The sequence below is a fragment of the Convolutriloba macropyga genome, chromosome 13 (assembly GCF_964194025.1).
Source record: "Convolutriloba macropyga chromosome 13, txConMacr16.3, whole genome shotgun sequence".
Lineage (NCBI taxonomy): Eukaryota > Metazoa > Xenacoelomorpha > Acoela > Convolutidae > Convolutriloba > Convolutriloba macropyga.
In genome coordinates, this window is record NC_134480.1 from 23861704 (window position 1) to 23885550 (window position 23847).

Consider the following 23847-nt stretch of genomic DNA (forward strand, 5'->3'; position numbering starts at 1 on the left):
AAACTGAAAGATTTTGTTTAAAAAAATAATCTATTTTGCAATAATTTGAACAAATGACTATTTTTTTAAACAGTCTGCAAAATTTTGGCTGATCTTGATCTCGCCATGGATCCTTACGATAAAAAAGTTTTTTTAGATTTAAATATGTCTCGACATCTTTTTTTGAAATATTTCCACTATGCAAATGATTTTTATGTATAACTTTTTTTTACTTACAAGAATTTCATATCAGGGCTTATTTAATGACAGATAATATTTGCAGAAAACGAGGCCCAACAAGATTATTTTGCGGTTTCAGAATTAAGCGCGTGGTTTCTATGGCTATGACCAGTTAATTTCGTAAAATCATTTTGTGTACTTCTTGAATTCTGCTTCCGTTTGTTGGCTTTTTTGCCCAACATTTAAACCCAACAATTTATTGTCCCCAGTCAAAGAACCAGTTACCTTTCAACAGGTAGAAATGAACCTTGACACTTTTTTAGTTGCTATCTATTGTTTGTTGTGACTGTGAATATATTCGTTTCAACAAAAACATTAGTTAGTTTTTGAACTTTGTAACTATTTTGACTTTTTTTCTCATTTTCGGGTGCAGTCTCAATAAAAACAGGAAGAAAACGACTTTTTGTGGGTTATAACTTAATGTCAGTAACGGTTCTATGTTCAACTAATAGTCTTTTTGTTTTGATACTTCGTCTTTTTAATTTTTTGAGCATAACTGCCTATTTTTTAAGTTCAGATTGTTTTCTTGTCGCATTATGGCAAAAATGACAAGTGCAATCGAAAGTATACACCTTAAAAATGATCGCATGTTCTTTTAAAGCTGAAATTTGAGCTAGAAGCACACCCACGGGCTTTGAGAGTCTTCTGGATTTCTTTTTTTGCCAGTTTTTTTGCAAACTTAAACTCATTAACTATACGAAATGCATTTTTATTTTTGACAAACTGAAAGATTTTGTTTAAAAAAATAATCTATTTTGCAATAATTTGAACAAATGACTATTTTTTTAAACAGTCTGCAAAATTTTGGCTGATCTTGATATCGCCATGGATCCTTACGATAAAAAAGTTTTTTTTAGATTTAAATCTGTCTCGACATCTTTTTTTGAAATATTTCCACCATGCAAATGATTTTTATGTATAACTTTTTTTTAATTACAAGAATTTCATATCAGGGCTTATTTAATGACAGATAATATTTGCAGAAAACGAGGCCCAACAAGATTATTTTGCGGTTTCGGAATTAAGCGCGTGGTTTCTATGGCTATGACCAGTTAATTTCGTAAAATCATTTTGTGTACTTCTTGAATTCTGCTTCCATTTGTTGGCTTTTTTGCCCAACATTTAAACCGAACAATTTATTGTCCCCAGTCAAAGAACCAGTTACCTTTCAACAGGTAGAAATGAACCTTGACACTTTTTTAGTTGCTGTCTATTGTCTGTTATGACTGTGAATATATTAGTTTCAACAAAAACATTAGTTAGTTTTTGAACTTTGTAACTATTTTGACTTTTTTTCTCATTTTCGGGCGCAGTCTCAATAAAAACAGGAAGAAAACGACTTTTTGTGGGTTATAACTTAATGTCAGTAACGGTTCTATGTTCAACTAATAGTCTTTTTGTTTTGATACTTCGTCTTTTTAATTTTTTGAGCATAACTGCCTATTTTTTGAGTTCAGATTGTTTTCTTGTCGCATTATGGCAAAATTGACAAGTGCAATCGAAAGTAAACACCTTAAAAATGATGGCATGTTCTTTTAAAGCTGAAATTTGAGCTAGAAGCACACCCACGGGCTTTGAGAGTCTTCTGGAGTTCACTTTTTGCCAGTTTTTTGCGAACTTAAACTCATTAACTATACGAAATGCATTTTTATTTTTGACAAACTAAAAGATTTTGTTTAAAAAAAATAATCTATTTTGAAATAATTTGAACAAATGACTATTTTTTTAAACAGTCTGCAAAATTTTGGCTGATCTTGATATCGCCATGGATCCTTACGATAAAAAAGTTTTTTTAGACTTAAATGTGTCTCGACATCTTTTTATAAAATATTTCCACTATGCAAATGATTTTTATGTATAACTTTTTTTTAATTACAAGAATTTCATATCAGGGCTTATTTAATGACAGATAATATTTGCAGAAAACGAGGACCAACAAGATTATTTTGCGGTTTCAGAATTAAGCGCGTGGTTTCTATGGCTATGACCAGTTAATTTCGTAAAATCATTTTGTGTACTTCTTGAATTCTGCTTCCATTTGTTGGCTTTTTTGCCCAACATTTAAACCCAACAATTTATTGTCCCCAGTCAAAGAAAGAGTTACCTTTCAACAGGTAGAAATGAACCTTGACACTTTTTTAGTTGCTATCTATTGTCTGTTATGACTGTGAATATATTCGTTTCAACAAAAACATTAAATAGTTTTTGATCTTTGTAACTAATTTGACTTTTTTTCTCATTTTCGGGCGCAGTCTCAATAAAAACAGGAAGAAAACGACTTTTTGTGGGTTATAACTTAATGTCAGTAACGGTTCTATGTTCAAATAATAGTCTTTTTGTTTTGATACTTCGTCTTTTTAATTTTTTGAACATAACTGCCTATTTTTTGAGTTCAGATTGTTTTCTTGTCGCATTATGGCAAAATTGACAAGTGCAATCGAAAGTAAACACCTTAAAAATGATGGCATGTTCTTTTAAAGCTGAAATTTGAGCTAGAAGCACACCCACGGGCTTTGAGAGTCTTCTGGAGTTCAATTTTTGCCAGTTTTTTGCAAACTTAAACTCATTAACTATACGAAATGCATTTTTATTTTTGACAAACTGAAAGATTTCGTTTAATAAAATAATCTATTTTGCAATAATTTGAACAAATGACAATTTTTTTAAACGGTCTGCAAAATTTTGGCTGATCTTGATCTCGCCATCGATCCTTACGATAAAAAAGTTTTTTTAGATTTAAATGTGTCTCGGCACTTTTCTTGATATTTTTCCACTATGCAAATGATTTTTATGTATAACTTTTTTTTACTTACAAGAATTTCATATCAGGGCTCATTTAATGACAGATAATATTTGCAGAAAACGAGGCCCAACAAGATTTTTTTGCGGTTTCAGAGTTAAGCGCGTGGTTTCTATGGCTATGACCAACTGTTTTCGTAAAATCATTTTTGTGTACTTCTTGAATTCTGCTTTCATTTGTTGGCTCTTTTGCCCAGCCTTTAAGCCCAACAATTTATTGTCCCCAGTCAAAAAACCAGTTATCTTTCAATAGGTAAAAATTAACCTTGACACTTTTTTAGTTGCTATCTATTGTCTGTTATGACTGTGAATATGTTCGTTTCAACAAAAACATTGGTTAGTTTTTGAACTTTGTAACTATTTTGACTTTTTTTCTCATTTTCGGGCGCAGTCTCAATAAAAACAGGATGAAAACAACTTTTTGTGGGTTATAACTTAATGTCAGTAACGGTTCTATGTTCAACTAATAGTCTCTTTGTTTTGATACTTCGACTTTTTAATTTTTTGAGCATAACTGCCTATTTTTTGAGTTCAGATTGTTTTCTTGTCGCATTATGGCAAAATTGACAAGTGCAATCAAAATTAAATACCTTAAAAATGATGCCATGTTCTTTTAAAGCTGATATTTGAGCTAGAAGCACACCCACGGGCTTTGAGAGTCTTCTGGAGTTCAAATTTAGCCAGATTTTTGCAAACTTAAACTCATTAACTATACGAAATGCATTTTTATTTTTGACAAACTGAAAGATTTCGTTTAAAAAAATTATCTATTTTTGCAATAATTTGAACAATTGACTATTTTTTTAAACGGTCTGCAAAATTTTGGCTGATCTTGATCTCGCCATGGATCCCTACGATAAAAAAGTTTTTTAGATTTAAATGTGTCTCGACATCTTTTTTTGAAATATTTCCACTATGCAAATGATTTTTATGTATAACTTTTTTTTTACTTACAAGAATTTCATATCAGGGCTTATTTAAAGACAGATAATATTTGCAGAAAACGAGGCCCAACAAGATTATATTGCGGTTTCTGAGTTAAGAGCGTGGTTTCTATAGCTATGACCAATTATTTTCGTAAGATCATTTTTATGTACTTCTTGAATTCTGCTTTCATTTGTTGTCTCTTTTGCCCAATCTTTCAGCCGAACAACTTATTGTCCCCAGTCAAAGAACCAGTTATCTTTCAGGAGGTATAAATGAACCTTGACTTTTCTTTTAGTTGCTATCTATTGTCTGTTCTAACTTTGAATATATTCATTCGTTTTAAGAGAACATCGGTTAGTTTTTGAACTTTGTAACTATTTTATCTTTTTTCTCTCATTTTCGGGCGCAGTCTCAATAAAAACAGGAAGAAAACGACTTTTTGTGGGTTAAAAATTAATGTCTGTAACGTTTTTATGTTTAACTAATGGTCTCTTTGTTTTGATACGACGCCTTTATGCAATTTTATGCAATTTTTTGAGCATAACTGCCTATTATTTGAGTTCAGATTGTTTCCTTGTCGTATTATGGCATTATTGACAAGTGCAATTGAAGGAAAGCAAAGTTTGTCTTTCTTTTTGTAGTTATACGCCATATAACTAAAGTTGATAATTCTCAATTGCTTCCCCAGGACATTTAACTGAAAACAGTTAAATAATTCAGTTCACTGCTTTTTTGTTTTAAGTACTTTCAAATTGAAAGAAAAAAATTTTTTTAACTATCATTTTTGCTTTGATTATCATAACCATATGAGTCAATCTCACTAATTAAAAGTCTCAATTATTTTAGTCAATTCAAGCATTTTTTATACGTTTAGTGCTTGGTTATATGTTGTGACTGATTGTGACTTGGATCATTAATTTCATTAAAAAACTCCGAGATTTTCATACTGATCATCTTCTGGGTATCATTTTGTTGTCATGCCTATTTAATCCCCTTTAGATGGAAGACTCTTTGATGTTAAAGTGAGGAAACAGTGACGATATATTTTTCTTGCAGCTAACATCTCATAATTATAGTGCATTGGACAGTGTGATCTCGTAAAATTGTGTGAAGTATTGGCTTTTTTATATATTTGTTGTTATTTTGGGGGATCGTGACTTAGCCTCATTATTAACAGGCCCAATTGGCTTCCTGAGGTTTTGCCATTCAATCGATCGCTGTTTTTTGAATTCTTTATGAAGTCTCTTATGACTTTTGAAAATATTTGTTTTCAAAAAATAATTGTGCTTCTGAGCTTCGTCATTTTTAATTAATTTTTCGGTCGATTTATAGCTCAATCTCTGTAAACGCAAGTCAGAAACCGTTTACAGTGAACTATAATTTAATCTCTATAACGGTTTTAGCTTCGAACATTTGTTTCTCGGCTTTGTACAGGCTGTTACTACAAGATATCATAAAATATTTGAGATTTTTTATATTTGTATATTTTATAGAATTTTTGTTTTCTCTTTATTTAATATAGCCGGCAGATTGCCGGATTAGCTGCGAAAGAAGAGACCTGCGTACCATGTAATAGAGGTAGAAACAGATACAGATCTAAATTGAAAAAAATCGACGCTGCTCAAAATACTGGGCAAAAAACGTTCAGCAATAAATTAATAAATCTTGTTAAAATCTTTCCGCAGAAGCCTCTTATTAGGGACGAGCTTCAACTTTACTGCACATATGAGTTCCTTTGGCCTTAAACAATTCCAATTAAACTTTTAATTTTAAAATGCAAAAGTCATTTTATTTAGTGAGGTAAGTCACGTATGATCAAAATCTAATCATGCAAATAACCTAAAAAATTTTGCTAAAGAGAGCGAGAAAGGACGTCAAGCGCGCAAATGCCGTTAGTGAGACGAAGACGTCATTCAGAAAATTTGAAATTTTAGCTTCGCTGTGTGAACAAATGTAAAACGAAAAAGAGTGTCAGACGACGAAACAAAAAAAACCAAGAGCACTGCAATATAGCTCCGCTCAGCTTACAGCTTCGCAGCTATAATTACAAAAATCGTAGGTCACATTGGCTTTGAAGTTTTGCGCAGTTGAACATTAGATAATTACAAGTCTCAATTGATTTCTATGGAGATATAAATTAACATTTTAGGGATTTCAGTGAAATTAATTCTTTTCAAAAACAGAAACGTATTTTTGAACTTCGCATCTCTTTCCTCTATTTCGTCGACCTATCAACCAGTCGCTTTGAGGACAGGTTTTATATTGTTTCTATTGATGTATAGGTTAAATTGCTCCGTTTAGATTTCATCTGATGCGTGTTTGATTTTGTTATGATTTTATTTATTATAGAAATCGAGTTTTAGTCGTAAATAATGTTTGTTGTTTGATATTTATTATTGTCCTTTCTGGTAGTCATATTATCAACAACGTTGATCGGCCCTCTAGGGTGGCATTATTGTATTATATTGGTTGTTTATGGAACGATATTTTGTTTTTGAAAGTTTTTATCTCTTCATCTTTTGGTAGCCAATTAAGTCAAGAATGTGGATGAGTGGGGTCGGAACCTTATGTGCTTACGCACATTACCGAGCCTCCTTGTTCAGTATCAATGAACAGTTTTCGACGCTTGTTATAAACGTTTTCAAAGTCGTCGGCCTCGTTTCAATACATTTTAATAACTCAATACTTCGAAAAGTAGTAGTCTACCCGAGTTGAGAATTTCGTCGAAACATAGGAAATCGTTGGTTTCTGTCGGTTCTACTTCGCCAAAACCGTTCAAAACCCTCACGTTTTTTGTAGGTTTGAAAACGTAAAGTTCCGGTTTCGACACAGGTGATATACACGTATCTAGTACTAACCCCATTTCGTTTGTGTTTTGGACGTGGGGGTATGCGGATATCATGGACTTCATCTGATCATGAGCAGATCTGAACACGAGGAAGTAGAGACAGGCTATGAAGACGAATCCCGAGAAGAGGTAGCTTCCAAATAGGCTCATGAACAGAGGCCTAGGCCCCATCTGTTCACACTGCAGTAAGTACACCAATGGCGTGAACAAAGTCATCGGCGCCAACCTGAAAATGGCACCAGACCCATTTTTTCCCCGACTTACTGAATGTGTTCAAATTTTTGCATTGTTTTAAGTATTTTTTCATCATGTGAGCATTTAAAAGATATTTCTGATTTTAGAAAGAAGACATAGAAAGTAATGTTTTGAAAGTATGTTTCAAAATTAACAGACATGTAATTTAATTTGATGTGTCTTTGATGATTTGATGATTTCAAAAGATTAAGTTTAATGTTTTTGTTACTTGACATTTTGGGCTTTATTTTGAATATAAAGTATGATTAAACTTTTGGGCTTTAATTTGAAAATATTTGTTTCAAAAAAACTGTTCGGGCGAAAAATGATGAAGTGGGAGTACTCGAACCAATGAGAAAAATAACTATATACAGAACACACAAATTTAAATTAAGGTAAATTTAACTTAAAAACTTAAATCATCTCAACTGCTTAGGTAAATCTGCCTTTACTTAACTCACTTTAACTTAAGCTAACTTTACTTGAACTTCAGCTTAAAAGTTAGGGCCTCACTTTCTTGAAAACGGCCTTAAACTTTTTCCTAACTTGCCCTAAATTACCTTAAATAGTTCCCTAAAATACTTAAGTCAAATGTAATCAGCGAGTAGAAACTGTCGGAGAAAAATTATTGTTTTTACCTCATGTAGTGAGGAGAGCAACAAATGTTTAAGCCGACATCCGTAACTTTAGTATCACTTTGTAACTTTAATAGAAAATTGGAGACCTTAAACAGTCTTACCTCAAATCCAAAATTTATGTTAGGTTCTATAATTTCTATGACTTCGAAAATTCTTGTTGGAAACAACAAAATGGTTGCGATTAAAACGGTGACAGCACGGGAGCGAAATTTATTCTAGAAGTTTTTAGAAACCAAAAAGTGTTAGTAGTTAAGCAGGCATGCTTTTTTTTGCTTGCGGAAAGGTGATTTCTAGATTCCTATTGGATAGATATAACAATGTCTATGGTGGCAACAAAACATTTTTGGTATTCTCAAGGTGATGTGGCATTATCGTATCAAGATATATTTTCAGTTGAAGTTTGTTTATTTAAAATAGTAGTTGTTCAAGAATACTTATTAATTTCTTCGTATGATATAATGGGAATTGTCCGAGTGAAGTTTGTATTTCACGCGCTCTCAATTAGTTTTGAATCTAATAGCCTTAAACTATCATGCTCATATAGTTGAGTGTAGCGCACTTCACTGCAAAATACTTTGGCTCAAATTTTGTTTCCAATACGTGTCAAAAATCGGCTCAATTATTTTTTAGGTTCTTTTCGAATTTTTATAAGAAAATTTACCCTTTATTCATTAAAAAACATCTCTCATTTTCAAAGAGATATTTTCGGTAGCAAAATGTGGGAAAAAGTTATACAAGTGACAAAACTATATGCACACCTGTTAAATTCTGCTGTTTCAAGTTTCTCTAAAATAACAGGTGTCTAAATTTTATGTCATTTTAGTATATCCGATTTCTTGCTTAAGTTGACCTTTATGTTTTTTGTTTGAAATTCATTTCCTCTGCATACCAAAAAAGTGTCCCAATATAAAGATTTGCCTATTTGATAGTTTTTATGTCAATATTGAATATTTGTTGTTTGTGATCTTTTACTAAATGTATGGAAAATATGTTTACATGCCTCAGTTGAAAAATTAATGAATTTCAACGAGCTGTTTGATTTTGTGATTTTGTCCGTTCATTCTATAGCAGAAATAAACAAGTTAATGTCACCCAGATTTTTGGTATATTAAACACGGCGTAAACCAGAAAGAGTGACGCGTTTGCGTTAAACTATTTTATAAAGTTATGTCGATGTACTTTTCTGAGTCACTGGACGAGATATCATTTCTCAGTATACCGGTATGCTCCAAAGAAAAAAATCGACCAAGAAGGATGTTTAAATCGTACAGAGTAGAATTTGATTAAATGTTTCAACTCCGTCTTCACTGTCGTTGGAAATTTTTGAACTGAAAAAGTTCTTTTGATTTCGTTAGAATAGAAAACGCGATACATTAATTGCCTTATGTTGTATTTCTTTTTTCAACAACTACCGTTTTATTAAATCTTTGATCAACATTTTGAAGGAGTTCTAATCAAGGCAATTTTCAAAAATTGTCATTAATATATTTTTGTACGATTTTATTGGATGTTCTTTGGCTTTTACTGGATCCGAAAAAATCATTTGATATTTGTACCATTTGATATTTTTCAATGATGGTTGATAATTTTGGTGATAGAAAACACGCGTCGAAGGTTTTTATATTGTGTCATCTTTTTGGGCATCTTGTTTTAAAACACTTAGAGCACAGGGTTAAAACAAAATTTCAAGCCAGTTGAAGTGAATAAAACGCTGTCTGTGCAAGTTTTTAACTAGCAACTTTGGTAGCTAAATGTCTTGAGAGCTGCTTCTTTTTCTCTCGATAGATTTTGATCATATCCGTATTTGACATTTTCTACTTTTATAATGCTGGTTCTGTTATATAGTGCGACCTCTGATTAGGCTTTCCGAAAATATTATCAGTGTAAAACACGAATTAGATTATGTTACACAAAGCACAAATTTTTTATGGGTGGGGTGAAGTACGGAGGGGGAGGGGGGGGGTTAGTTCCAAAACTTTCATGAGTGGCTACAAAAATGAGCTGTCAACTCACCAGGAGCCCAAAATGAGGAACACCTTCCACTGTGTAATCAGCTGATAGTAGTGAAGAGGTCTTCTGATAAAAAGGAACCTCTCGAAAGCTATGGCCGCAAGCTGGGTAATATTTATAATCACAAAGTAAATGCCCACATTTGATACCATACATGGAATCTCGCTCTCAAGCCCTGGTGTTACATAATGGATGAAAATAAATAAAATATCGTAGGTCAAACTCATGACGTCATTGATAGCCAAGGACAGTATGAAATGATTTGAAGGAATGTTGAAAATTGGGAATAAACCGAAAACTGTGAAGAGAATACCGTTGGCTAAAATTCCCACCACGGCAATCATTAGTCGCGTCATATTGACCGCTAAGCTTATGTCGAACGGTTCCATTTGTTCACGCAACACCTCTTGCTGAAGAAACCCTGCAAAGCTGGTATTGGGTTGAGTGTTGATTACTTTCAAGTTCTCAAAACCTTTCGCGTCTCCCATTTCTCTTGTCTTTCAGGTAGATCGCTTCACGTCAACCTGTAATAATGAAAGCACGATATTCAGGGATCTCATAAAGAACCTATTAGAACATCGCCTGCTTTCTAGAAAGACCATTCAATTATCTTGACGTGATCTTTATTAGTTTTTCTTATTTTCTTTATGAAGTTCAATTTTCTCAAACTTCTTGCGTATATCTTGCATATTCGATATATCATGCCATCTTCTTGCTACGAATCCTCGTCAAATTTTATCAAGAAACATATCAATTTTTGTAATATTTTTCGAATCCAGGCTCCCCAAAACTTGCGTCACTTGGTTTTAAGATAACATATCACTCTATAGAACTTATAGAATCAGATTATAGCAAAACTGTGACAGTTTCTGGTTAAGTATCAAAAGCTACAGGAACAAATAATAACAATTCATTTCTATGCGGAAAAATTTCTAAATGGTACTGAAATTGCTATTGAACTGGAAAAATTTGCTGACGTTTTTTAAAACAAAAAATGGGAAGTTGCAAGCTTTTTTATTTTATGTTATAAACTATATTTTCTCGTATCAAGTTAAAATTAGCCAAAAAACTTTATTTTCGGACAACGCTTTTAATTAAATTATAGCAACAGTAAAAAAAGGAGATAACAATCAAATGCAAGTTTAATGAGATAAATTGAGAAGCTGTCGTGATCAACGATCAACGTAGCAATGACTAGAGAGACAAAACCATTAAGGAATTATAAGGAGCCCAGTTACCAAAAATGCAGGAAGGAAAGAGACAAGCTGTTAAAAAGTATATAGAAAGTTTTGAGAACTAAGACCAGTTGGTAAAATGGTTTGAACAATTGCCAATAAAAGATCTTAATTAAGCTCAGTACCTAACTATTCTTGTAGCAACTGAGCATGCATGCCTTCCCCGTATATCTTTGAATTAAAAGTCAGGTTTTCTTTGGAAATTAGCGTTAAGTATAGTTAATGTCCAATTTTTTATTTGGTGGCGATCCTTCACAAGCTTAATTATGCTGTTTCCTGGTCTTGGCCTGAGAGAGTGATTTAATTCTAGTTAACGTTTATATGAGGGTTGCGAACAACACTTGCGTATTTGTGAACTGTACATAAAATTATTCACAGGTTTTTCTCAAATCCGCATTTTCCCAATGTATTTATTCGTGAAAACATAAGTGATCAAATTTTACATTTGACTCGAGTAAATTACACTTCCATAATGTTGACGTTTTCACGCTTCCATAATGGTTAATCTGTTCAAAATCATTAACGTACAGGTAGTCTACTGGTGTAATCAAAAACAGGTGTATAAATATGGACGGTGATCTTAACTTACATTCGTCTGCACAGCCCAGACTGAGGTCCCAGACCGGAAGTCGATATGTCCAGACCGAAATGAACGCACAAGGGGGTGTCGTGCGTTCAAAATTACACGGTCTAGAAACACGAATGAACGCACGATAGTCTGGACATAGGCACCTTTGAACGCACGATAGTGGACATAGGTAACTTTGAACGCACGATAGTCTGGACATAAGCAATTTTGAACGAACTAAAGTCTGAACATTATGGATCTGGAGCGCACGGAAATTTTTTGAATGGAAACAAGAATGTCAAAAATTGATGAGTCCATGTTTGACTAAGCACTCTTACTAGAGTGCTCACTCAAGTGAAAGCTTTCTACCAAGAAAATCTCAACTCACTTGAGCTCAAAATTTACAAAACATCGAACGCAGGAAAGTTCGCACCCAACATTTTGCTTTGTTTTAGCAACAATTACACAATTTATGTACAACCATTCGTTAAAAGAAGTTTAAAACATATAAAGAAAGAGTTTCATTTTAAAAAGAAGTATTGAAGCAGAAAGTTCTCGTTAAAACTGAGTTTCTGTTCCTGTTGTATCAAAGACTTCTTTTGCATCCGGCGCACTCAGCCATTTCAAGCACCATGGAGGGCTTCTACTGGCTGAACTTGGCATTTCAAAAAGATAATGGATCGGATACATGGCTAGCCTCGTAGGAGATGGTGTGATCGGCAGCTTTCATTATCACAAGGTAAGTAACAAGTACTGTTAATTAATTAAAACAAAAAAATAAATTTTCAGGATATTAAATGTTTGATGACGTTGGTGGGACTCGAACCTCATTGTGTGGATGTCAGAATTTTAACCGATATTAGTGCATTGCACTAAGTTTTCTTCTGTTTTTGGAGGTGTTTGGCATCATAGTTTCATTGTTCTCAGTTTGGAATTGTCTGAAAAATTGAGACGGATGAAATTGGCTCATCCTGAGTCTCGAACCCACGCTCGCATTGCTAATATCGAGTTAGCTGTCCGCGCTAAGTTCCATGCTTGATGGCCCATATTTTCAATAGTTTTTCGATCGCAATACGAATTAACTTCCAACCAATTAAAGCAGATAGGTAGTATAAAACAATTGATCTTAATTCGTATAATATAATAGTCGTCAGTCTAAGGAGAACAAATGCTAAAATTTTCTGTTCGAAAACGAAGGACTGAAAAAGTTAAAATGAGCTTTGTTTTAATTTCATAAAGGAAAGTGAATAAAAAAAATCAAAAGTGACGAAAAATAAGAAGTGCTTGATTAAAAGTGCTACGCTGACCTAACCATAAAACCACTGAAACCAAACCGCGCGCAGCACAAAGCTAGATGATGAAGTGTTTCTCTTGTTTAATTTAATTCAGTGGAGTATGAAATAGATGGTAAAAAGACTGAAATAAAGATTTCAAAAGGAAACGAAGCTTGATTAAATTGATAATTGCCGTAATTAGCTTTTGTTTTGGTGTTTTTGGTGATCTGTTCAGCCCCGAATTTACTAAGCGAGCGGCTGGCTGAATAGAATGAAAAGAATGAAGTGGATTAAAAATAAGTTGTGTCTGGCCCCGAATTGACTAAGCTAGCGGCTGGTCATACACTTATAATATTTCTGATCGGATAAAAAGACGCCTATGTGCAAAATAAAAAGTAAGAGAAGGAAATAAAAGGAAGGTGACACTTCTCGGCTTCGAACTCTTATCGGTTCGATTTGTTAGTTACGTGTATACGTAATTCTCCGCTGAGCCAATTGGCTTGGCTTCAACAATTATACTAGATCGTTTTGAGTTGGTTGTAGGTAATAAACGCTTTGACTGATATATGAAAACAAAAACAAAATCGCATAGTGATAAATAAACAATGTTGGAGTCGAACCGTAGCTGTAGGTATAGAGGTCTTCGTGTTCGTTTCTCCTCACAACTGCGCTGCTGGCTAATAATTTGTCTTATTTCGTTTGCTAGTCATTAAAATCGTGTGATGTTTTTCGCTGAGATTTCAATATAAAGTTGCACTTCCTTGTTATCCCGTTTTTGTCTTCGTATTCCTATTTATTCAATTCCCAAGTTTTCCACTGATGTCAGTCCGGCTGCCGATTTTTCTTGGAAAACAATTTATGGCCTTGAGGTTGGGGATGCACTGGGGCTCGATCCTCATTCTGTCATTCATCAGTGTTTTGAGCTGCTACCTACGCCGGATGGCTAGTGTGCACCAGTTTGTCATTTCTTTTTTTTTAGTATTGAAGGTGATCGAGAGTACTTTTGCAATTATTAAGTGGGCACTGCCTTTTTTTGTGAATTAGTTCCACTACAGACTGAGTGTTTTGTTTAATTGCCCGACTAATATACCCGTTTGCTAGTTTAATCTGAACTTCTCTAATTGTTTGCATGTTTGCGTCTTCATGAAGCTTTTGGACCTTGTAAAATCTAGGTTTTCGTAGGCAGATCCTCAAGGTTCTATTCTGGACACATTGTATTTTATTAATGAGTGCTTGGGATTGGTCAATCCAACAGGCATTTGAGTACAAAAAAAGAGGCCGGATCCAAGATTTGTATACCAATAAAAGACTCTCTTCGTTGATGTTTAGATTGCTAAGTCTCCACAGTTGGAATAACCTGCTATTTGCTCTCTTTATTAGGCTATTGCAGTGATCGTTCCATCTGAGATGAGGAGTGAGAGTAATACCCAGAAACTTTAGCGTTTGTGTTTTTTCCGACGGGTACGCCTTTTATTTTTAAATTGGTCTCAGACTTTTTCTTAGATGGGTTTTTAAAAATGATGTACTGAGTTTTGTTAGGATTTATTTTAATTTTCAAGTGGTCACACCAGTCTATAAGGCTATTCAGTTGTGATTGCAGCTTGTTTTGAATTAGTTGTTTTGAGCGAGATCTGTAGTACAGGGCAAAATCGTCAGCGAACTGTGAAATCTGTGCTTTCATTTTTGGCAATCGGCTAACGTATATAAGGAAGAGAAAGGGAGCAATTACGCTGCCTTGGGGCACACCGGCTGTCGGGCAGAAACTGGCGCTAACAGTAGTATTTATCTTTACGTAAACGTTCCTTTGTGACAAGAATGAATTTATCCACTTATTGATTGGGATCTTCAGCTCAATTGAATTCAACTTGTGGATCAACCCTAGACGCCATACGGCATCAAATGCTTTTTCAACATCCACGCAAACTAAACCAACCATTTCAGACCATTGGAAAGCTTCACTAACGTGCTGAGTGAGTTTGATAAGATTATGTGTTGTACAGCGATGTTTCCTGTAAGCGCTCTGAGCTTCGCCAAATACATTTAGACTTTCGCAATGTCCTAAGACAATGTTTTTCACAACAGTTTCGCAAACTTTGGCCAGGCAATTTGTAAGACTAATAGGTCGATAGTTTTCAGTCTTTGATCTGTCTTTATCTTGCTTTGGTATCATTGTTATCTGTGATTCTTTCCAATTTACTGGAACATACGAGTTGTTAATTGAACTAGAAATGAGGAGGCAGGCTAGGGCTTTTATACTCCGTGGTAACTCACTGAGCACTTTGTAGCTGATTTTATCTGGTCCTGGGCATGACTTTCTCGATACTCTCAATATTTCATCGAATTCCTTTGTTTTAATCACAATACAAAGTTCCTCGGTGTCGACGTTTGTACTTAGAAATGCTTTGGTTTCTTTTTCGATTTTCTCGTAGTGTTCGGCAATTTCTGTTGGTAATGTTGTGTGGTCTTTCATTGTGTCTTTTAGGAGTTGTTTGAAAAGCTCGCTTTTCTCATGATCTGTGACTGCCTTCGACTCTTTATATGTTAAATCGGGATAGTCGCAAGTTTTTTGTTTTGACTCGTGGTCATTTGTTAGTTCTTTTATTGCTCTCCAAAAACCTTTCCAGCCCTTGCAAAAACATTTTGCTTTGTTTTAGACAATTTCTCACCTAGAATTATAAACCGTTGCTGAAGTTGAAAAACAAATCATGCTTTAATAACTGGGTCGCCGGCAACCCCTTCAGCCAATACTTTAATCGAGCATCTTTTAATAAATAGAATGTAACAAGTGCTAGGGCACTCCATCACAACCATCACTCTAATATATCTATACTTGAAAAGCATACATTATAAAAACTTTGTCTGAACAGGAACGCACGAAAGTCTGGACATACCCATTTTTGAACGCACAAAATCTGGACATAAGTGTTTTTTAACGCATGATAGTTCGGGCATGAATGCACAAATGAGCGCACGAATTTTCATTTAGAACGCTCTACAGTCTGGTCGTATAGGATTTTGAACGCACGAAAATCTGGAAAAACGCTCTTTTGAACGCACGAAAGTCTGGACATATGTGTTTTTGAACGCACCATAGTCTAGACATGAACGTACAAATGAGCGCACGAATTTTAATTTGGAACGCACTAAAGTCTGGTCATATGAAATTTTGAACGCACGAAAGTCTGTACATAGGGAGTTTTGAACTCACGAAGAACGCACAAATGTTTTTGAACGCACGAAAGTCTGGACATAGGTACGTTCCGTCTGGGGCGGTCTGAACATAAACATGTTTTGTCTGGGATTGTCTGGACATATGGATTTGTGGTCTGGGACCTCAACCTGGGAGAGGCACTTCTCTCAAATTTGTCAAATAGCGTCAACTAAACAGTACTGTAGTCCCATAATTTCTCCAGAAAACATTTCAAAACCTAAGTCTGCCTGTAAGCCTTTAAGATTTAAGATTTGATTTAAAATTTTCCGAAAAACTGGTAAGAAATTATTGTGACGGATCTGAACTCTTTTGTCTCATCATAGAGTGCCGTCATTCAAAACGCATCCACCGGTGATTAATACAACATGTATGTTTTCTGTGCTATGCAAACTCTTGCACGAGTCATCTAATCTCAATACCGTCAGTGTTACAAAACAAAATCATTTGTTGATACTAGTGAGACGACCACACCTGTCAAGAAAATAGATTGAATGAACTGAAATTTGATATTAGCAATCTGTTTCTGAATTTCTACATATCAGTTGAATAGAGAAATAGATTATTTCTTCTTCAATACTCGATAATAATTAGGTTTAATTCTAATTTTATTATTCAGATATTGATTGTCAATGGGAACACTTACATCCGACAATTTATGCGACAAAATGTGACAACATAAGCAAGGTGAGGAAAATTCAATATAGAGAAAAATAAGCAATTGTTGAAAAACCCAAATTTAAAGAAATCGAGCCCACACGTAATTAGACAAGCTATAAAATTACAAATACAAACGTTGATATTTCGATTTCAAAACGACTAGACCGCAAAATGCATTAAAACGTCGCAGCATTAATGGCACGTGAACAGTTTTTTATTAGAATTTCCTCTTTCCATAGACAACACTGATAGCTTACATCCGCTAATTGGGTGCCAATAAATGATTGTTATTGTTGCTCTTCAGAGCCCATTAGCAATATGAGAGCTTCCATGAACCCTGAGCTCCTTAATGACGCCTTTTAGTTGAATAGAAAGCAAAAAGCAACAGGCAAAAAATAGCCAAAAAGATTTGTTTAGAAGTAAATTCATAACGCCGCATACACAAAATGAACAAAATTGGCAGACAAGTTTTGTATCCTATTTTTCGCAAAAGCGGCTTAACCAGTTTTGCGAAATTGAGATAATTTGAAACTGGAAAATAGGTAACAAGTCTTGTAGCACGTTTTCGCCCGTTGTAGGTATCTATTTTCCGCATTAAATGTATCTCTAGTCTGCAATTGAGCCTAAATAAACCCACACCATTGAGCATGCAAAAGTGAATTAAAGCTTTATTAACTGAGCATGCAAAAGTTATTTAAACCATTTAACGTGAATAAAGAATTATTGACACGACAAATTGGACGGAATCTTTCAAATTTCTCAAAAAACGGCAACACATGGGCAAATCAAAAAAGTATTTAAACTTCTCAATCAAAGTGTAATACTTGCGTATCAATTAAAACCGGCATTGCCAAGTTTTTATTGAATTGTTAAAGTTTATAAACGGCCATTGATAGATTGCATCTGTAAATCTCTGCTTCTAAATTTAAAATTTATGATATTTTTTTATATATGTATATATATATATATATATATATATATATATATATATATATATATATATATATATTAATACGTCCCGAAGACAAACTGCCAAAGCGAAAAGAAAACGAAACAAGACAAAAGCAGGAATTTGAACTCCCCAAACACCGACTATATAAATCAGCCGAAAACTTCTTCTTTAGAGCCGCAAAGCTATTCAACATCATCAGTAGGACAACGGAGAAGCCAATGACGAAGAAACTTCTGACAGAGATGTACCAAAACTATTTCCACAGAAGCTACAACGAACTCGACAGCTGCACTTGGAGACTTCTATGCAACTCTGGAATCTGCAATCCAATGAAAAAACTCGTGCCAAACGAAAACTGAAGGGTTCCACACCCGAGGGCTCCGACCCTAAAGCCTCTCCTACTACTACTACTACTACTACTACTACTACTACTACTACTACTACTACTACTACTACTACTACTACTACTACTACATATATATATATATATATATATATATATATATATATATATATATATATATATACATGTATATATATATATATATATATATATATATATATATATAGAGAGAGAGAGCAGAATAGAGGCACTTTAAAGAAATAATTTACAGTTACCTGTTAACTTGTAATTAGACGCAAAAAATTAGTAGACACCAATAAACGTGTAAACAGACGCAGCAAAATGATGAGGAAGAAATAAATAGACACCTGCAAAACGCTAAAAAAAAAACGTATACAGTAGTCGCGGAATAGAGAGATTTTTCAGAATAATTTGTTTCAACCTGTAAATCTGAAAATAGACGCAAAAACTTTGAATCAACTAAATTTAACCAGTTCTTTTGCTGAATTTTTTTTTCCGACTCAATCAATCGCAATAAGCCAGAAAAAAGTATTAATCAAATCACTTGTGATTTTTACAGAAATTTTTTTCTGTTCAATTTTATCTTTTTATGGACGCGGTTACGAGTCATGCCCCTGGAAGGCTATTGCATCAGCACAACCGGTTGAAAAAAAAACGGAAAAAAGACAGCGTAAACAAACACAGAGATGAAGAAGTAGTAAAGCGACGGTTGAGAATCTCAGTAGATGCTCATTTCACTTTTCTCCATTCTAAATTGAAATTGAGTGTCTTTTAAGATATTAGTGTATTTGTGAAATTTTCATGAAATTATCTCCAAAAAATAATGTTTGAATACATTTCAAAAACTGAAAAACAAGGAAGAATTGTGTGGCGACAATCAAGAATATCACTTGACCGTAAATTCGTATTCGATAGTCCTTAAATGAGACTGAGGGTTTTGAGACTCAGAAATTAAATGACTTTCATGAAAACTATCTGATGACAATGATGTTTTAATACAAATACCATCCTGAAGCATCAATACGATAATTAAAAAACGATAAAGATGAAATCTTTAGTTTCAAAGTCCAATAATTTCTGAGAGTTCACTCTAATTTCATGCTCCGGTCAGTTAAATCATACCTGAGGTTTTTTTCAGGAAGTAACACAGCTGGTCATCGTTTTATTCAATTGTCTTCTGTTTCAGCTGATTCTCAATCAGAGCAAGAATAACATTGTGATAAATTTGAGCCCTATGTAACATGTTATAACCCTGTAAACCGCTTTGAATCACGTTTTTGACGTCAATTAATAACGCTTTAAGCAGTTTTTACTTGCTCAGAAACGCGCATTAAATTAGGCTTAGTTGTGGACTACAGATACATTCAGTAAAAAAAATTAATTACATTCAATGCGAAATCGAGTTATTTGTAGTGCGAATAGGAGATACATAAATCGAGCGGTTTCGTGATACATAGCGCTCAAAAAAAAGCTTGTGTCTCAATTTGGCTGTTAAAATTTGGACACTTTTACGAACACGGGTTGCGCATTTCACTTCAATTTTGCATCTTTTTGCTAAAGTATGTACTTTTTGCAATATTGTTGCATTTTCAATTTATTAACATAAGAAAAACGAACAAGATATAAACTGATCGGATCAATTTGCCCGTGATGATTTGGGTATACCTCTGCGGCGTGATGTTGTGTTTACAAGAACACAATTAACATAATTTTAAATCAAAATGCTAAACCTAATTGATTTCGATTTAATTGTTTTTCGTAAGTGAGCTTAGCTGAATAGCCCAACGTGACCTTTTGGCCACAAATATTGTAGTTTCCATCTCAAATGTTGCATTTTGGATTATAAATTAGACCATTTCTGGTCCCTTGCCATTGATTAGCAACATATTCAAAAATTAGATTTTTTTAAAATCTCAAACGTGTAAATTTAAATAACCCCAAGGTTAAAGTTACATGTTGTAATATTATAAATCAAAGATACTACATCTTTCCCTTGAAAAATTTAACATAATAATCATAATAAAAAACTAACGTTCAGTTTCTAGTTCTCGTGAATTAATTTATAAAAATAAATTTTTAAAGCTTTTAATTTTTTTGTCCATTGGAACTCGTTCGTGTCTTTTTTTGCATCTCTTCCTTTAATTCTCTTTTAAACTTTTTCTTTGATTTTTCCTTTCTTAGAGCTCTTGGAAGTTTATTCCATTTCCGAACAAAATTCCTTATAATTGAATTTTGATTCCATTTTGATTTACATTTTGTTGTGATAGAAAAATCATATGTACGATTATTAACTTTAATTTCAACGTCTCCGATTGTTCTGAATTTTTTTTTGGTTTTGTATGTTTGTTTGTTGGACAATATCGAATAGTCTATTTAATGAATTTTTTGCTGTTTGAAGTTCTGCTGGAAGTATTTTATTTTCAAGAAGTAGTTTATGGGCACTGTCATATTTTGTTCGAATAAAGCAAACTTTTATGCCCCATCTAATTTGTTTGTTTATTCTGTCAATTCAGTAGGACGGCAAACTTTGAAAAAATATTGCACTAATTTCTAAATGCGATAAAACAAGTGATCTAAAGAGATTTATTTGAGCCTTTAAAGGTATTTGATTGCGTACCAAATAAAGTGATCTGATAGCTAAAGCCATTTTACTGATCACATTATTAAGTTGTTTTTGGTATGTCAACTCTTTGTCAAGAATAACAACTCAGTATATGCATTCATCTGTTGGTTTCAATGAATGACTATTAAATTCAATGCAATTGACAGTTGGTAACTTTTCATTTCTGAAAACCATTATTTCTGTTTTCCCTTCATTTAGAGTTGACTTGTTTTGTTTCATATATTGTTCAGTTTCCATCAATATTTTTTTAGCCTTTGCTTCTAAACACTGTTCATTTTTTCATGACATAAAATTACTGTGTCATCTGCAAATTGTAATACATTCGAACTTTTCCCTATTTCCTCACCGAAGTCATTTACATAAAGTATGAATACTAGTGGTCCTAGTACAGTACCTTGTGGAACACCATGATTTATAATCGTCCAGTCGGATTCAACTATTCCGTTTCTAACACACTGTTTCCTGTTAATTAGAAACGAATTCAATAAGACTCTTGCGTTTTCTCCAAAACCCTATTTTTCATTTTTTTGAATAAAAATGTCCAAGGATATTGAGTTATAAAAATGTCCAAGGATATTGAGTTATAGGATGTCCAAGGATTTCCTTCTGCCAACCCGGGCTGTGGCGTTGGTTCATTTTTAGCGCTATCAAAAATAACGTCTAGTGTGCTGATGAACTAAGAAACGCCCAATGCGCTTAACATATCAAAAATTCAGCAACATTTTGCACTGGATTGAGTTCAGCTCTAGTCGGTCTGATTAGAGCTGGCTGGGGTTACCTGATTGTAATTTAAAGGCTAAATAGTGTTCAAATGCTTTCGTTAACTGAAACTTGCTTTACGTTCAAAAATATGGAACTTAGGAAAATGGGATTTTGGAAAATTAATTGAAAACCTTGTTATTTTTGCATGAAAAATGCTAAAATAATTTTAAAAAGGGGTTATGATTGAATTAAAATAATGTGGGAGCTCAACAAATTCTTGTTCTACTTTCAGTCTCTGACAATTTCAAAATAATGAGCAACGGATTGAAGGCTTTCTGAAAGTTCAAATTTGTCAATAAAGAAAAGAATTTTGATCCAATTAACGCCGCTGTTGCTAATTGAGCTTCAACCAACATTTGTTAAAACGCAAATCGTTCAAAAATTCGATCACGTCAGAAAGGATCAAAATTGTGATAGCAAAGTTTCTTAAGTCCACATTTCGACCTTCCGAGTCAAAAGGACGCAGTATTTTTGTTTAATTGCCATCTAAGTGACGTCCATTTTCTTTCGAGCTCTTATTATCAAAATTTTCTCAATCCTATGATGAAATGAAATTAACAATCCTCAATCGATTTCTAGGGTGGTTGGATCTTTATACTAGATTACAATGTAAATAAAATAAAAGTCGACTCTATAGACGACCGTGATCTAAAAAAATATGCGAACCTGAAAAATCGACCGTTTTTTTTTTTGTTTTTTGAAATAATCACTACTTAAACTTCATTACGAGCGTTTACAGGTACCACATTTTTGAGTTAACTTACTCACTTTTGTAACCAGATTGCATATTTCCCATCTTAATACATTGTATGTGTGAAACTTACTTACAAACTTTCCGGATGAAAAGGCGGCGCCCTATACGGAAATTTCAGTCACTGAAACTTGAAAAATGGAACCAAGTTTTCGCCGCAAAGTACTTTTCGCGGAAGCGCATTCCTCACATATGGGTAATTAGGTTTCACTTAATCGCAGTATATTTCGTCATTTTAGTAATGAATGTTGATGATAAGTGTCTCAGTCTTATCTGCAGGTACACTTCGCTTCACTTCGGTATCACTTCATTTCAAAAAGGATCATTTTTTTTAAATTCCCTCACCTCGAAACGTATTTACAAATCAAAATTTTGGCATTACTTTCCATTTTAGGCCGTTTAATTGCCGTTTGGAATTTTCTTACACAAAACTTAAGCGCTTTTCACATTGGGCCTCAAAAGAAGAGAGGAAAGGCCAGCCGCATTCTTTGTAACCAATTGTTTTTCGTCACCAGTAGACGCTCGTAATGTTGTATCTGTCACTCTATTAGATTCCATTGCTAAGAACTGAATCCAAGTCTAGACCAAAAAAGGAAACAAAAAGGACAATAACTGCAGCGAATTTTAAGGAGGCCTTGGTGCTATCAGTTTTCGGCTTAATAATGACAGAATTTGTGAGTTGCTTATGTTTCAAATGCAGGAATGTTGCTCCACTTTGTACAAAACTTTTTTGTTTATACTTTCAAGCGCTGTGTTAGCGTTTTACTCATATCAACTTGCAATCAATTTTTTTGCATTATGTTTTCAAAATGTTGCCAATTTCAAGAAACCTCGTGTGGAAAAATTACTTGAACTAGGTGAAATTTTCTGAAAAAATGAAAACGCAAAACGTGTTTTGAATTTTTCGAAGAATTAGTTCTTTACTTCACAATCAGACATATTTGGGAGGACCAAGGAGGAAAGTAAATTAACAACCTTTTCATCGGTTTCCTACTATGAAAATTTTTGTGAGCCAATTCAGTATTTTATTTTAATTTTTGAAAACTAGCACGTATTATGAGACTTAAAACTTAACAGTTAACACTTCATGTTCATTTCTATTTACTCGTGGATGTACTCGTGGCTATAAAACGGAGCGATTGTGTACAATTTTTTTTTTCAAAATCGTTTGCGGGTTAGCACCCTACAGTAATTATGCATAACAGCTGTATGTGCTAAAAAACATTTTTTTCAATTAAATCTATGAAAATAAGAAATTGTTATCACTGCGTTGATTTGAAACTTATACGTATATAGCTATTGTCTGTGAGAAAAGTTTTTGTTCTGACCCACCTTATTGGTGGAGAAACTACTTGCTCAACGGTTTTTTTGTTTGCTAAATTTTTTTTAATCAATATTTTTATCGTTAAGAGTCATGAGCAGTGTCTTTCAGCGTTGAAAAGCAGTTAGAAATCTTTTCCGAAATTCTTAATAATTTCCGTTGTTTTTGTTTACATCTTCTTCCGTATTTTTGCTCAAGTTTTCGCTAATATTGATAAAAAGAGTTACAAATGGAAAACGATGGCAAAAGTTGTTTAACTTTGAAGACAAAACAGTGTTGTAGAAGTGTATCGGTCCGAAATTGCGACTAAATTATCTCAAAATTCATTTTTTTCATCAAAATTGGTAAAACATTTGCACATCCGATTCTTCAGACCTCTCGGATTAAATGGTTGGAAATGCGAGCCTAAAACAAATGCCGACACTAACTTCTACAACTGCAAGAAGAGGTAATG

General features: G+C 33.7%; 1 protein-coding gene across 2 annotated transcripts in view; it reads right to left on the minus strand.

The window, feature by feature from the left end:
* LOC142351460 (uncharacterized) overlaps positions 1-23847 on the minus strand; it is a 104885-nt gene that overhangs the window by 20263 nt on the left and 60775 nt on the right. For both annotated transcript variants that reach the window (XM_075403482.1, XM_075403483.1), the window contains exons 2-3: positions 9679-10199; positions 6804-7019 (exon numbers count right to left, since the gene is read on the minus strand). In XM_075403482.1, the coding sequence (XP_075259597.1) occupies positions 6804-7019; positions 9679-10163 (701 nt within the window). In that variant the 5' untranslated portion in view covers positions 10164-10199. The remainder of the gene's footprint in view (positions 1-6803; positions 7020-9678; positions 10200-23847) is intronic.